We start from the raw sequence: 14,148 nt of genomic DNA, 5'->3' as shown, positions 1-14,148 counted from the left end.
CTGGGCCAGGTGGAAGCAGTTGTCTATCTTGAGGCTCTGGCAGACAGGCTGTGGAGGAGAGAGAGACAGAGAAACACTCAGCTTTGTATATAAGTGGACTCCAGGTACCATTGTTAGTTGAGGCTGGCAGACTAGCTGTGATAGAGAGAGAGAGAGAGAGAGAGAGAGGGGAGAAATACTTAGATTTGCCTTTAGGGAGTCTCTAGGCACTTGTTAATTGAGGCTCTGGCAGACAGGCTGTGGGGGTTGGGTTTAATAAGCAGATAAACAGACAGATAGGCACTTCCAGGCATTGATAGCATTATAAATAGCAAAACAAACAGACAAACAGACAGACAGACAGATGCACAAGACTCACCCCTTCCTTGGTACAGGTGCACATAACACAAGGAGAGATGCCGTTCTGCTCCACTTATGTCGATGTTAGTCTTGCCTACGCCACATGACACACGCTCTTTCCACAGCTCAAGGTTCACCCCGGGGAGGTCGCGACATGACACTCGGGGGTTCCTGGGGGTGAGGAAGGGATAAGGGGATAGCATTTTGTCTGTGTCTGTATGTGTGTGTGTGTGTGTGTGTGTGTGTGTGTGTGTGTGTGTGTGTGTGTGTGTGTGTGTGTGTGTGTGTGTGTGTGTGTGCAGGAGCAGTACTTACAGGAAGGGGTCTGGAAGGTCAAAGACAGACCACTGTTCACTTTCCACATAGTCACAGTTGTCACACAGAAGCTTGGACAGTGTCACCTGTAGAGAAGAGACACACTTGAGCTCATTTGTTTGCTGCTAAAACACTTCATTTGTTAAGTAAGATCAAGATAAGTTAGCTAATTTGATTAGTAAGGTTAGACATAACTAGATTTAGGACAGATTAGGTAATTAAGTTAAGTTTTGAGTAGATTTGGCAAGGTTACTTAGATTTTAAGTTGATTTGATAAGTAAGGTGATTTACTTTTACTAATGCTACTATTATTTCTACTACTATTATTCCTTTCTATCCTATGGCTGACTGGGATAAGAATGTGTGTGTGTGTGTGTGTGTGTGTGTGTGTGTGTGTGTGTGTGTGTGTGTGTGTGGCTTGTGTGGGATTGCCAGCCTGGTATATAAAGAGAAATGAACTATTGCTATTACTACTAACTGCTGCTCACCACCCACAGACAGAGATACTACTGCTACTATTATTACTATTACTACCACCACTACTTAACACCAACAGAGATACTATTACTACTACTGCTACCACCACCACCACTCATTACTCACAGATGGATAGACTACTGCTACTGTTACTACCACCACCACCACCAAGGAAGACCCACCTTTCTTATTTCAGTGAGCTGAGGGTCGGTGAAGCGCACAAGTGGGTCAGCATTCTCATACCAGAACCGGTCACAGCAGCGGAGGTTCCTGAACTGAATGCCGAGGGTGCAGCCGAACGTGGGGACCGACCAGTCCACCGTGCAGCGGCGTCTCAATCAATCCACCAGTGAACAGATCTATGTCATCCACGTGTGCGTACGTCCGTTTCATTCGCTCGATCACCGGCCTCGCTATCTCCCTGTGCAGGTCATCAAACGACCTCGCCCTGGTCAGGTTACAGAGGGCCCTGTACTCATTGTAAGGCTGCAGTCCATGGTCTCTGCCTCGCTGGATGTTGAGGGCAGCCAGGTCCAGGCCAGAGAATGGCTGCCGCTTGTCTTCAAAGAGATGGTTGGTCACCTCATCTGTCAAGAACTGGTCCAGTGTCTCCATGGACACAGTAGTCAGGCCGCGGATGATCTCATCAAGCATCCCAGGCTGGTAGAGTAGGTCTGGGTTGAAGAAGTGTTCGCTCAGCTTGACAGGAGGGTTGCGCTTGGCAAATATTCCGTCCATGCGCTCCAGGGAAGGGCTTGAGTAGAGAGTGGCCAAAGCGGAAGGCTATGCCAAATTCATTGAGCACTGTTGGGTTGCAGTATGCATCGTAATCTGAGAGAGAGAGAGAGAGATGAGAGAGAGAGAGAGAGAGAGAGAGAGAGATAGTCATTAGGAGTGCAGTGTGTTAGAGGGAAATGTTGCACACATACACACACACACACACACACACACACACACACACACACACACACACACACACACACACACACACACACACACACACACACACACACATTAACCTACCTTCAGAATAGCCCTCAGGCAGCAAGTTAAGCTCATACAGATTAACAGCGTTCCACCCCAGCACCCTTGGCAGCCACTCATTGTACGTGACATGCTGGTTGATGGCCGTCACGATACGCCGGGCATTTTGGAAGAGCTGCTCATCATTCCAGTGTTTGTTGAGGCGCTTCAGTTCCCCGGCCACTCTGTTGTGTTCACGCATCATCAGAGTGTGTAGCGCAGCCAAGCCAGGCTGCTCTGAGGCCCGGGTGTCTCCTGTGGGTGGGAGGAAACAGACAAGTGGATGTTTTCAAGGCTTTCTCTCTGTTTTTTCCTCTTATTCACTCAGTCATACACACACACACACACACACACACACACACACACACACACACACACACACACACACACACACACACACACACACACACACACACACACACACACACACACACAGACAAACAAAAAACATACTCTTTGAAGGGTCTCTATTTCTCTTCCTCTCTCTCATTCACCCATTCAGTCAATCACATACACATAAATGACTCTTTAAAGACTCTCTCTCTCTCTCTCTCTCTCTCTCTCCTCTCTCTCTCTCTCTCTCTCTCTCTCCTCTCTCTCTCTCTCTCCTCTCTCTCTCTCTCTCTCTCTCTCTCTCTCTCTCTCTCTCTCTCTCTCTCTCTCTCTCTCTCTCTCTCTCATTCACCCATTCAGTCAATCACATACACATAAATGACTCTTTAAAGACTCTCTCTCTCTCTCTCTCTCTCTCTCTCCTCTCTCTCTCTCTCTCTCTCTCTCTCTCCTCTCGTCTCTCTCTCTCTCTCTCTCTCTCTCTCTCCTCTCTCTCTCACTCTCTCTCTCTCTCTCTCTCCTCTCTCTCTCTCTCTCTCTCTCTCTCCTCAGTCATATGTAGACAGTGACATCATCTAGTAAGCAATGCAAACAGTAACCTTACCTAACCTTACCTAAGCTAACCTCAGCCAAACACTAACCTCCAGTGAAGCACCGGCCAGAGGGAGCCTGACACTCATGGTTCTCATTCTCAGTGGGCAGCAGGTCTTTGCCTCACAGGGGGTTGGGTGTGCCTCGTAGCATGCCGTCCTGCAGGGGTAGTGGAGTAGCAGTAGTAGTACATTATTCTGCATCTCTCTTTCTCCCTCTTTTCAGAACCAATAGGTATGTGTGTGTGTGTGTGTGTGTGTGTGTGTGTGTGTGTATGGGTGTCAGTGGCCAGCCTAGCACTGTGAGATGCTACTACTACTACTACTTTTCAGGTTGTTAGCACCCAGTCAATAGGGAGATTTTAAAACAAGATCAGACTAGTATATAGATGTGGATGACAGATATAGAAGCCTCATGCTGGTTTTCCCCGGTGCTGCACACTTACTGACTTGGTCCTCAGTTGCTGCTGCTCACACTTGTCTGAGCCATAGGTGTGAGAGGCGTCGATGAAGGCAGTCACTTGGTTCATTTGCTCCCGGTAGCCTGGTCAACAAATTACTTGTGTTATGATGGTGATAATGATAATAGCAATGGTAATTCTTTCACTCTTGGGAGCCTGGTTGAAGGAATTATGTTTAAGCAATAGTAATAATATGTTTAGGTGATGAAAGTGTTATTGGTAGTGTTGATTTTCTTCTTTTATCATTTTATTGGCCTTGCTGTGTTAGGTTTAGATGATAGAGGACTAAACACACAGACAAACACACAGACACATTATCTCACACTCTATGTGTCTCTCTTTGTCTCCCTCACACCTACATGGAGAAGCAAAGACAAACTATCTCACTCTCTCTATCTGTCTCTCTCTCTCTGTCACATCCCACAAGAGAAAATAGACACACACAGCATACCTTCATATCCTCTCTCTCTCTCTCTCTCACACACACACACACACACACACACACACACACACACACACACACACACACACACACACACACACACACACACACACACACACACACACACACCTAGAGTCAGCTGGCCTGGCATGGAGCGGGTCAGGGGGATGCAGAATGGCTGGCCAGATGATATATTGACAGGAGGGAAAAATGGATCGTTCTGAGGAATGGCTATGGGGAAACACTCAGGGTGGACTGTCTGGGGAGAGTCACATCTGCGGCAATCCAGAATCGAGTCTTGGAAACCTGGAAGAGAGAGAAGTGAATGTGTTTAGTGGGTGAGGTGAAGAGATGCTGGGCCAGGAGTCAGTGTATTTACAGACATGAAGTAAAGAGAGAATAAGTACTTTTTTTTTTTTTATCAACACATACACAGTTAAGTTAATATTAGAAAACATATACCTGTTAACACTAGAATGAGAAAGAGAAACAGGAGATTTGATAACTAATGGAAAAAAACAGATAATGATAAACAACAAAGATAGATTAGGTTAGGAACAGACTAAGAAAATATATAGTTTTAGTGACAAGTATGCAGAAATTAAAGAAAACTAAACATATAAAGATCAGGAGACAACAAATCAATAGTTTATCAGACCTTGGAAGCTACAACTATGTAAACACACACACACACACACACACACACACACACACACACACACACACACACACCTACCTTTGTTGATGGGGGTGAAAATAATATCATGGTCAATAAACTGGCCCCCACTGCATGACCATTAGGGTATAGCGGACATGCGGTGCAGATACGTTGTTGTGCATGTTGGTGGAAATGAGCCGAGGGGAAGGGAGAGGCTTGCCGGTGACTCAAGTGACGCGAGGTTTAGACAGACCTGGGGATGACAAGAGAAGGTTTAGGGGTACTTGAGTGTATTGTAAAGAAATTCATTTGTTTATCTATCTGTCAGGCTGGCAGTCCCACAGAAGGCAAGGTTTGGGGGTACTTGATTGTACTGTAAGGAAATTGGTTTGTTAATCTATCTATCTGTCAGGTTAGCAGTCCTATAGAAGATAAGGTATGGGGGTACTTCAGTGAGAATTAAGTTTATATATCTATCTGTGAGACTGGCAGTCCTATACAAAGCACAGACAAGGCACCACACACACACACACACAATAATAACAGTAATATATCTATCTGTCTGTCTGTCTATCTACATACAAGGCTAGCAATCCCACAGAAGCCAGCCCAGACAAGGCACCACACACTCACACACACAATAATAATAGTAATCTATCTATCTGTCTGTCTCTCTGTCTACATACAAGGCTAGCATTCCCACACAGGCCAGCACAGACAAGGCACCACAGACTCATTTACAAACATATTTATTTATACTCTTTCCTAACTTTATCAAGCTTCAGTTCTTTATTTCTTGTCCTGTCCTGATTACTGACCCTGAGAATTTTGCTTATGTCATCCTTGTCATACTCTCTATATCACTTTGGGACCTCTAGCTGTCTGAAATGACTTCTCTCTGATTCTTAACTTTATAAAGCCTGAACACATTATTTATGTTCTATCCCTAACACTAATACAGACACATAGACATCTATCTGATCTACTCTTGACTTTATCCCTTACTTCATCAAACTTAAACACTTAATTTCTTGACCTATCCCAAATACCAACACACACACATGCACACACACATATATATACACACATACACAGACATACAGACAGACAGACACTCACCGTCCTCATAAGAAGGACGTAGGAGTCGACTTTTTGCCCTGAACGACTTGCCGAAGGACGGGAAGTTAAGATTATTGCACCACCCTGTAGCTGTGCGGAAACGCAAAGTGTGGTTGCAGGGCAGTGTCTGGTCGTCACGCTCAAACACGCTAGGAATTTCCGTAATATCGCTGACGTCAGTGTTAGGCAGAACCTCCATCAAATCCAGTACGTTGTTTGGGGAACCTGACTCGATGTCTTTGAGCTGGCCGTCTGCTGCCCGAGTCTTGCGTGACCTGGCTCTGGTGGTGGAGAGACTGTCAGTGGTGAGGCGTGGTAGACAAAACTGTGGTGTTTTTATCATTTTCCTCTGTTGTTTTATTGTTTGCTTGGCTTTCTGTTGTTCATTATGGGAAATTTCTGCTGTTTTTGTGTCATGTTCACCTCAAAATACATCAGTCTAAGGCTCTGAATAACCCTTTCACTAACTAATGCACTCATCTATCACACAAACACATACTTGAATCTTCCTGAGGTCTTGCAGTCAATCTGGTTGGTGTCGGCCGTGAGGATCTGGGTGTTTGCCGGGCCGCGCTGCACCTTGAGGAGGCCGCCAGAGAAGGCACGCAGCTCGTCACTCTCCTCCTTGCTGGACCCGTAGATCACCGACCCATCAATGAAGGATGTCACTTGGTTGATCTGTTCTCTGGGGCCTGTGTGAAGTGTCACCATTAATAAGACTAGTGAAGCAACATTACATAAACTCAGTGATAGTATTTATGATAGCTCTCTGATAATTTACACCACCATCACCACCCATTACTCACTTACCTGAAAGAATGGGGTCAATATCCACAGGTAAGGGAAATCCTGAGGTTCCTAAGGGGATTTGCTGAAGGGACCTCTCCTCTCTTCCTCCTCTTTCCCCATCCTCTCCTCCTCCCCAGACCTCCATGCCTGCCACAGTCAGCCACAGACACCACCATGTCACCACACAGGCTGTCATACACACTCTGGAGAAGAAATGGAGCGAGATAATGCAATGACACAAAGGGAAACACAATTTTCAGGGTCAGTAATTATATTTAGGAAAATAAATAATTGGTTTAAACTTAATAAAAGGTAGAGGTTAAGAGGGGTCTGATAGTGGTCTTAAAGTGGTATAGGGGACATAATAAGAGTGATATAAGCAAAATTCTCCAGGTAGGGCAATAAATAATTGGTTTGTGCTTGATAAAGGCAGAATTAGATTAAAAGGTCTAATCCATTTCTTCAAGTGATATGAGATGCAACAAGGGTGATATAAGCAAAATTCTCTGAGGCAGTAAACAGGGAAGGACAAGAAGTAAAAATGGATTCAAGCTTGAGGATAGATTTAAGAAAGACAGGATTAGAATGGAATAGACTCAGCAATCAGGGCCCATATACACAAAACTTGTTAGCACTAACAAATAGCTGTTAAGGGTAACAAATTCCTGTTAAGGCTAACATTTAGCTGTTAAGCACTAACAGTGGATACAGAAAACTTGTTAGGGCCTTAAAAGTACTGTTAAGGTAAAAGTGCTGTGGAGGGACTTTTAGGCTCTTAACAAATTCCTGTTAGTAGAGAAGATGGCGGAGCAACAACAACAACTTCCAAGACGACAGCGAGTGTATCGACAGCGACGGGACGTATTCAACGAGTACAGTGACGATGAACTCATCAAACGCTTCAGGATGAACCCGTGCTGGTATAATAACAGTGGCTGATTTAGTGAGGGACAAACTTCAATCCCGTACAGAACGGAATCAACCACTGAGTCCTGAGACCAAGGTGGCAATTACCCTAAGATATTTGGCCACGGGTAAAATGCAGCAGTGCAGCAGTGACGACTTTGGGACCTCACAAGCAACAATCAGCCGTGTCATTACTCAGACAATTGATGCACTGTCAGAACCAGACATTGTAACTCAATTTGTAAAATTCCCATTGACTCGCCAAGAAGTTCAAGTGAAACAAGAAGAGTTCATGGAAGACTATAGGTTTCCCGGTGTTGTGGGTACCATAGATGGCACACACATTAGAATTGTGGCTCCCAGTGTCGATGAACATTTATATGTAAATAGAAAACGATACCACAGCATCAATGTGCAAATCGTATTCGATGCCAAGTACAGGATACTTGATGTCTTGGCACGGTGGCCTGGTTCAGTACATGATGCCAGGATATTGGACGAGTCTGGCTTGAAGGCACTTTTTGAACAAAATTATGTCCCAGCTGGATGCTACCTTCTAGGAGACAGTGGTTATCCTTGCAAGGAGTGGTTGCTGACGCCTTATCTAAACCCTCTGGCTGGCGTTCAGACAAACTATAACACGTAAGTTAAAATCATGTTTCTTATGCTATATAGTACAGTTTATTTTAAAGGAGGTATTGTCCTCTCCAGTCTAGGTAGTAGTCATTACTTAATGTGATAACAACCAAAATACCAATACAGTATAGAATTCCTCTTCAGTACAGATTTTCTCTTCAACACTATGCAGCTTATAGATGCTACTGTATATACTGCAATACCTCACCTTATGATGGTTAACAATTCTTGCAGAGCACACAAGAGGACACGTTGTGTTGTAGAGCGGGGGATTGGCCAGCTCAAGCGACGGTTCCATGTACTTCATGGTGAAGTGCGATTGTCCCCAGAGAAGACATGCAAAATCGTCTATGTCTGTGCTCTGCTTCACAACATGTGCAAGCAATTTAACATTCCAGTGCCTATCAACGAGGAAGATGAAGTGTTCCACGATGCAGCTGAAGGGGACGTAGGTGCAGATGAAGAAGAGCCAGGTGAAGCAGAGATACCTCCTAATCCTGGTAGACCAGCTGGCCGTAATGGACATCCATTTCGAGATTATATTGCCAATCTTCATTTCAGGTATGTGCTACTTATCCTTATCAACTTTTCTGAATGTACTGTACTGTATACTGTACAATACAGTATACTGTATACATTACAATATATGTTCACTAAAATAATAAATAATAAGAATAAGAATAATAATAATAATAATAATAATAATAATAAATTAATATAATAACTTAATTACCCTTGCTCAGAGATGCAGTACTGTGCATAAATATTTGTGATTGGTGCCAGTCTTATTTTCTAAACTACTAAATTTTTGTACATTTATTTATATTGCAGCAGACCAGTGGCTGAGTGAGGTATCATGAAGGTGTGATTGTTGTTGCAGTGCTCTCTCTCTACTAACAAGTTTTTTCCACTTAGTCAAAAGTGAAAGATAAAATGAAACAAATACAGTTTATAAAATAATATAATTTGTATTTTTGTCCTTTACATACATGCTACAGTATATAACCTTATGGATCTCATGAAGATTGTTCACCCCAAGCATGTTAGGGTGGACAATCTTCATGAGAGCGAGACTGGGGGTGGACAATCTTCAGCTGACCCGACCATTCCCTAACCTAACCTAACCTAAACTTCGGTGTTAGATGCCGAGAGCAGCTGAAGTGGACAATCTTCATGAGAGTGCGGCTCGGGTGGACAATTTTCAGTTGGGTACTCTGGGGTGGACAATCTTCATGAGATTCAATTTTGTTAATAATACTGACTGTAAAATCTTAATAAATAAAATAATATATTTTTATTTCCTCTGCATAAATTTATACTGTACCAAAAATGAAGCCTATACAATTCACATATTAATTTTTCATATTTTTTGCTGTCAAAGACTGGTAATAATCAATTTCTGCCATCATTAACTTATGTTTAAGTTCAATGTTTCCCCTCAATGCTAACAATTTTACTTTCCTTTTTTCAATTTTTAACTTTTCCTTTTCAAGTTTTAATTTGCGTTTTTCAGCTTTGTATTGTTGATATTCATCACTGACACTTGAACACTTTCTTAGTTTTGGTGTTGATATGCTTGGTTGGGCCGCAGAGGTTTCAGGTTCAGTGATGGTGCATTCTATAAAGGACCCATCCTCCAAGAGTTCTAAGTGGTGGGCCTTGTGCGAAGATTGTTGTGGTTGGGGCTGGCGTTGGACACTTTGCCAATGAAGCTGAGGGAGTTCACTATCATCCTCTACCTGTTGCTGGGGTGGTTCTTCTCCCAACTCTTCAGTGTCTTCCTGCCGTTGCTGGGTCTGCAGCTTCCTAAAACCATTGCATAAATTTACCACAGTTAAAAACATGCAACTATTTTAATCTCACAAGGAGAAAAGTGCATATCAACTACAGTACAGTATGTAAAAATGCCTTGCTGAAGGATGAACTATCTGATAACAATATATCATTGCAAATGTTAGGCTAAAATTGTGGTACACTACACAATAGAAAGTCCAATACAGTACACAGGACAAAAAAATTGCAAGAATCTTACCTCAACGTATGAAAACCGAGATCATTCTGATTCACACCTGTCACAGTTGCATTCTTCTCCCCTAATAATTCCTCCACTTTCATGTCTACTGGGTCAAGTGGAGGAGCTTGGGGGCCACCAGCACCTTCAATAAGAGTTAATCATATTTTAGCAAAGTACTGTAAAGCTGCAAATATACAATAGCACTACACATTACAGTACAATATAATTTGTATGTATGACTAAGTTTGCACTGAATTTGACTGCTACAGTACTTGCAACACATCTTGGTTAAATGATATGCATGTTATTAATACTGTGAGAAGGAACACTCAAATGCTAAATTTCTACCTTAATGAAAGTAATTGTGACAAGTTGATTGAGGTGAATAAGCAATAGGAATAACATGAAAGCTATTTCGCTTATGTTAACTTCTTAAAACGGAAGAGTAGACAGTAACAAGTTAATCTTACCTGATTGGTTATATTCAGCCTTTATTGCCGCAATTTTCTTCCTCGATTTTGAGAGCACAGAAAACCATTTGGTTTCAACTTCTTCTACAGTCCGCTTAGTCAGTGGATTTCTTCCATTAATGGCATCAGTTATGCTTTGCCATGCCTCCCTCTTGTCCTTGTGGCTTAAACTTGGTTTAAATCGCCCATTTATAATCAAGTGTTTCTCCATTATCACGTTAACCAAGAGGAGTGTTTCCTCTTGTGACCAGTTTGGCTTCCTTTTCTTTTTCTGTGGTTCTTCTGCCATGTCTATATCCTCTGAAGTAATTGCTGAGTGTAGGAAGATTTGTCTGTGGCGCGGCCGCCTGCACACTGTCTACAAACATACGGCGCGATGCGCTTTCGTCCAAAAATATCTGTCGTTGGTTAATAAGTACTCCTAAAAAAACCATTATATACGTTATTTATGTGCTACCATGATACTATATTAATACATTTTGAACAACTGCATTAATAACACTGTTTTATGTGTGCAATTTTTAATAATATGCCCATTTACATGTTCATAAGCCGCTAACTTCAGCATTGTTTAGCGGGACTTGACAAACAACTGTTTACTAGCTAACATTTGCTAGTTAAGCATTGGTGAATTACTTTTAGTGATTTTCTGTTAGCTAGCAGAGATTGTTAAGACTAACAAAAAAGGTTTGTGTATACGGGCCCAGGTTGTTAGTACTGAGTCATTGGGGAGCTTTAGACAAATTTATGGTTTGGGTGGAAATAAGGTAAGAGCAGAATAACACACACAGCAAAGGTTAAGGTAATATCATAAAGGATAACAATTTATTGGGGCTTCCACTCATTCACCCTGCTCTTATAGACAAAGAATAACACACACAGCAAAGGATAAGGTAATATCATAAAGGATAATAATTTATTGGGGCTTCCACTCATTCACCCTGCTCTTATAGACAAGGTGGCATCAAAAGCATTTCTCTCTCGTAGCATAAAAGTCATAATGTAGTGAAGACTGTCATTCATCGTGTCATATTTCACAAGAGTTACTGGGTATCTTATCTCTTTTTTGGATATCTGTTACCATCTAACGAAATACTAAAATAGTTAAGAGTATTTTTACATGTCTGTCTAGGTAATAACCTAGACAATGAGACAATAGTGAAGATTGTAAACATGGTATGCTTTTCATACCATCTAAATTTTCGGGGAAAAACACTTATTTTGCTCCTTAATTGATAAAACTCAAGGTTAGTGAGACTTTTCCTCTTCTAGTATATTTCTACAAAATATGAATGCACAAAATCCCCTAAACATTATTTGTTTTCATAAGTTAGAAATAAAATCTGCATATTGAGATGGTCTTTTGGCGGCGCCAAAACAGTTTAAACAAATATGTGATTGAGGTGAGTTCCAGCCGCTGTTGTGCTTATTTTACCTGTCCCACGAACACAACAGCGGCCTGGCCAACATTCAGCGACTCAGAGACACATTACCAAGTAAGCAAGTGGACATTGCCGCCCTGACAAGCTTGTCATACTGGGTATGACAAGCCGCAGCTGAGTGTTTTGGCATAACAACACAGCGGCGTCCTGGTTCCCTGTAGCTCCCTGGCTCCCTCCCCGTGCACAGTTTGCTCTCTCTCTCTCTCTCACCAAGAAAACAACAAAATTTGGTCTGCGGAGACGAGGTTAATGTGTGTTCAGGAACATCTGGTGCATTACGCTGTATAAAAGTGAGCGAGCTGGCTGTACCAAGGCGACTGTATTTTGCTTCTTAAAACCATGTTCAATGAACTAAGTAAACATCAACAGATAACATTAAATCAACAACATAATTACACTGGAAGGAATACAAGGACGACAATTCAACAGCGCATCATATACATTGTGTTTGCAGATGACTGCTGCGAGGGGAGGCTTGGCTAGCTGACTAACTGAAATAAGCCTCCAGATCAATGCAAACCGCAAGACCTTACACCATATATAATACAATGAAGGATATTATTGTTACTACTGTTCATCCAAGCCAGCATCACCACCACCACCACCACCACCACTTCAAGCTTCGTTAAAGGTAAAACATTCTAATTATTATTATTTGTTGTTATTATTATTGCTATTGTTATTATTATTATTATTATTATTATTATTATTATTTTATTATTATTACCATTGTTTAAAAAAATGCCATGTATCATCTGGTTAAGAGATTTAAAGAGCCAGAGAGAGAGAGAGAGAGAGAGAGAGAGAGAGAGATTTAGTTACATCAGAGACAGACAGACAGACAGACGGACAGACAGATAAATAGATAGCTAGGTGAGTCACACTAACTGAAAGAGAGAGAGAGAGAGAGAGAGAGAGAGAGAGAGAGAGAGAGAGAGAGAGAGAGAGAGAGGCCTTGAGGTGAGTAAGAAATAGAGATAATGTTTGTGGCTGGAGGGAAAATTTTAGTGCAACTTTGAAGGGAATAACAGTTTGCTGGAGGAAAGACTGGTCCTCTCTCTCTCTCTCTCTCTCTCTCTCTCTCTCTCTCTCTCTCTCTCTCTCTCTCTCTCTCTCTCTCTCTCTCTCTCTCTCTCTCTCTCTCTCTCTCTCTCTCTCTCTCTCTCTCTCTCTCTCTCTCTCTCTCTCTCTCTCTCTCATTTCCATCTTTCACTTAACTAAAATTCTTTCTGGTTAACCTTCTCTCTCTCTCTCTCTCTCTCTCTCTCTCTCTCTCTCTCTCTCTCTCTCTCTCTCTCTCTCTCTCTCTCTCTCTCTCTCTCTCTCTCTCTCTCCATCTTTCACTTAAAATTCTTTCTGGTTAACCTTTCCTCTCTCTCTCTCTCTCTCTCTCTCTCTCTCTCTCTCTCTCTCTCTCTCTCTCTCTCTCTCTCTCTCTCTCTCTCTCTCTCTCTCTCTCTCTCTCTCTCTCTCTCTCTCTCTCCTGGAGCTTAACAATATACGTAATACACAACATATTTTATAATCACAGTGGAGGAGGAGGGGAAGGAGGAGGAGGAGGTAGGGAAGAGTAGGGAAGGAATGTGAGAGTAAAAGTGAATAAAATCCCCGTTAGTTCTCAGAGGAGGAGGAGGAGGAGGAGGAGGAGGAGGAGGAGGAGGTAGGGAAGAGTAGGGAAGGAATGTGAGAGTAAAAATGAATAAAATCCCCGTTAGTTCTCAGAGGAGGAGGAGGAGGAGGAGGAGGAGGAAAACAATACGAAGACACATTAACTTGATATCTCTGGTTGGCATGAAATTACTGAAGATGAGGAGGAGGAGGAGGAGGAGGAGGAGGGAGAGGAGGAGGAGGAGGATTTGATGTTGAAAGTGAATGTGAGGTATGAGAAGAGGAGGAGGAGAAGAAGAAGAAGAAGAAGAAGAAGAAGAAGAAGAAGAGGAAGGAGAAGAAAAGATGATGATTATGAAGAGGAGGAGGAGGAGGAGAATATGGACTACATAAAGGAAGAAGACAAGGAAGAGGAGGAGGAGGAGGAGGAGGAGGAGGAATAACAATGAAGAAGAGGAATAGAGAAGGAGGAATAGAAGAGGAGGAGGAGGAGGAGAAAAAGGAGGAGAATATAGACTATGATACG

The 14,148-nt window shown here is 42.5% G+C and overlaps 4 protein-coding genes and 1 long non-coding RNA gene across 6 annotated transcripts in view; 1 reads left to right on the top strand and 4 right to left on the bottom strand.

Annotated features, from left to right (window-relative positions):
• Window positions 1–14,148, bottom strand: part of LOC135098072 (peroxidasin-like) — a 41,480-nt gene that overhangs the window by 1,377 nt on the left and 25,955 nt on the right. The window contains exons 9-10 of the mRNA XM_064000283.1: window positions 359–510; window positions 1–48 (exon numbers count right to left, since the gene is read on the bottom strand). The exon at window positions 1–48 is cut by the window's left edge and continues 1,377 nt beyond it. Coding sequence (XP_063856353.1) covers window positions 1–48; window positions 359–510 — 200 coding nt within the window. The remainder of the gene's footprint in view (window positions 49–358; window positions 511–14,148) is intronic.
• On the bottom strand, window positions 1,883–4,535 carry LOC135098077 (uncharacterized). 2 transcript variants are annotated; one of them, XR_010266527.1, is made up of 5 exons: window positions 4,110–4,535; window positions 3,524–3,621; window positions 3,129–3,237; window positions 2,155–2,409; window positions 1,883–1,962 (listed from the first exon to the last, which is right to left on the bottom strand). It is a non-coding gene; the product is annotated as an uncharacterized LOC135098077 (long non-coding RNA). The 2 variants fall into 2 exon arrangements; XR_010266526.1 differs by lacking the exon at window positions 1,883–1,962 and having other exon boundaries at window positions 1,990–2,409.
• LOC135098082 (uncharacterized) lies at window positions 4,882–12,447 on the bottom strand. The gene is made up of 5 exons (XM_064000292.1): window positions 12,110–12,447; window positions 6,568–6,749; window positions 6,257–6,449; window positions 5,712–6,038; window positions 4,882–4,891 (listed from the first exon to the last, which is right to left on the bottom strand). Exons 1-5 carry the CDS (start codon window positions 12,142–12,144, stop codon window positions 4,882–4,884), a joined length of 747 nt encoding a protein of 248 aa, XP_063856362.1. The 5' UTR covers window positions 12,145–12,447.
• On the top strand, window positions 7,155–9,018 carry LOC135098074 (putative nuclease HARBI1). The gene is made up of 3 exons (XM_064000287.1): window positions 7,155–8,094; window positions 8,323–8,649; window positions 8,920–9,018. Exons 1-3 carry the CDS (start codon window positions 7,586–7,588, stop codon window positions 8,936–8,938), a joined length of 855 nt encoding a protein of 284 aa, XP_063856357.1. The 5' UTR covers window positions 7,155–7,585; the 3' UTR covers window positions 8,939–9,018.
• LOC135098073 (myb/SANT-like DNA-binding domain-containing protein 4) lies at window positions 9,036–11,277 on the bottom strand. The gene is made up of 3 exons (XM_064000286.1): window positions 10,573–11,277; window positions 10,121–10,244; window positions 9,036–9,894 (listed from the first exon to the last, which is right to left on the bottom strand). Exons 1-3 carry the CDS (start codon window positions 10,859–10,861, stop codon window positions 9,441–9,443), a joined length of 867 nt encoding a protein of 288 aa, XP_063856356.1. The 5' UTR covers window positions 10,862–11,277; the 3' UTR covers window positions 9,036–9,440.

This window comes from Scylla paramamosain, unplaced genomic scaffold, assembly GCF_035594125.1.
Source record: "Scylla paramamosain isolate STU-SP2022 unplaced genomic scaffold, ASM3559412v1 Contig44, whole genome shotgun sequence".
Classification (NCBI taxonomy): Eukaryota; Metazoa; Arthropoda; class Malacostraca; order Decapoda; family Portunidae; genus Scylla; species Scylla paramamosain.
Note: the sequence above shows the minus strand (reverse complement) of the source record. Positions and strands in the feature narration are given on the sequence as shown.

Excerpts from the sequence above, each read along its gene's own strand:
- LOC135098082 (XM_064000292.1), bottom strand. The coding sequence starts at position 12,144 with ATGCCAAAACACTCAGCTGCGGCTTGTCATACCCA. Across the intron at positions 6,450-6,567 it reads TATTGACCCCATTCTTTCAG|GCCCCAGAGAACAGATCAAC; the intron begins GTAAGTGAGTAA and ends CACTTCACACAG. Across the intron at positions 6,039-6,256 it reads AAGACCTCAGGAAGATTCAA|AGCCAGGTCACGCAAGACTC; the intron begins GTATGTGTTTGT and ends CTCCACCACCAG.
- LOC135098074 (XM_064000287.1), top strand. The coding sequence starts at position 7,586 with ATGCAGCAGTGCAGCAGTGACGACTTTGGGACCTCACAAGCAACAATC. Across the intron at positions 8,095-8,322 it reads GTTCAGACAAACTATAACAC|AGCACACAAGAGGACACGTT; the intron begins GTAAGTTAAAAT and ends CAATTCTTGCAG.
- LOC135098073 (XM_064000286.1), bottom strand. The coding sequence starts at position 10,861 with ATGGCAGAAGAACCACAGAAAAAGAAAAGGAAGCCAAACTGGTCACAA. Across the intron at positions 10,245-10,572 it reads GGCTGAATATAACCAATCAG|GTGCTGGTGGCCCCCAAGCT; the intron begins GTAAGATTAACT and ends CTCTTATTGAAG. Across the intron at positions 9,895-10,120 it reads CTCGGTTTTCATACGTTGAG|GAAGCTGCAGACCCAGCAAC; the intron begins GTAAGATTCTTG and ends CAATGGTTTTAG.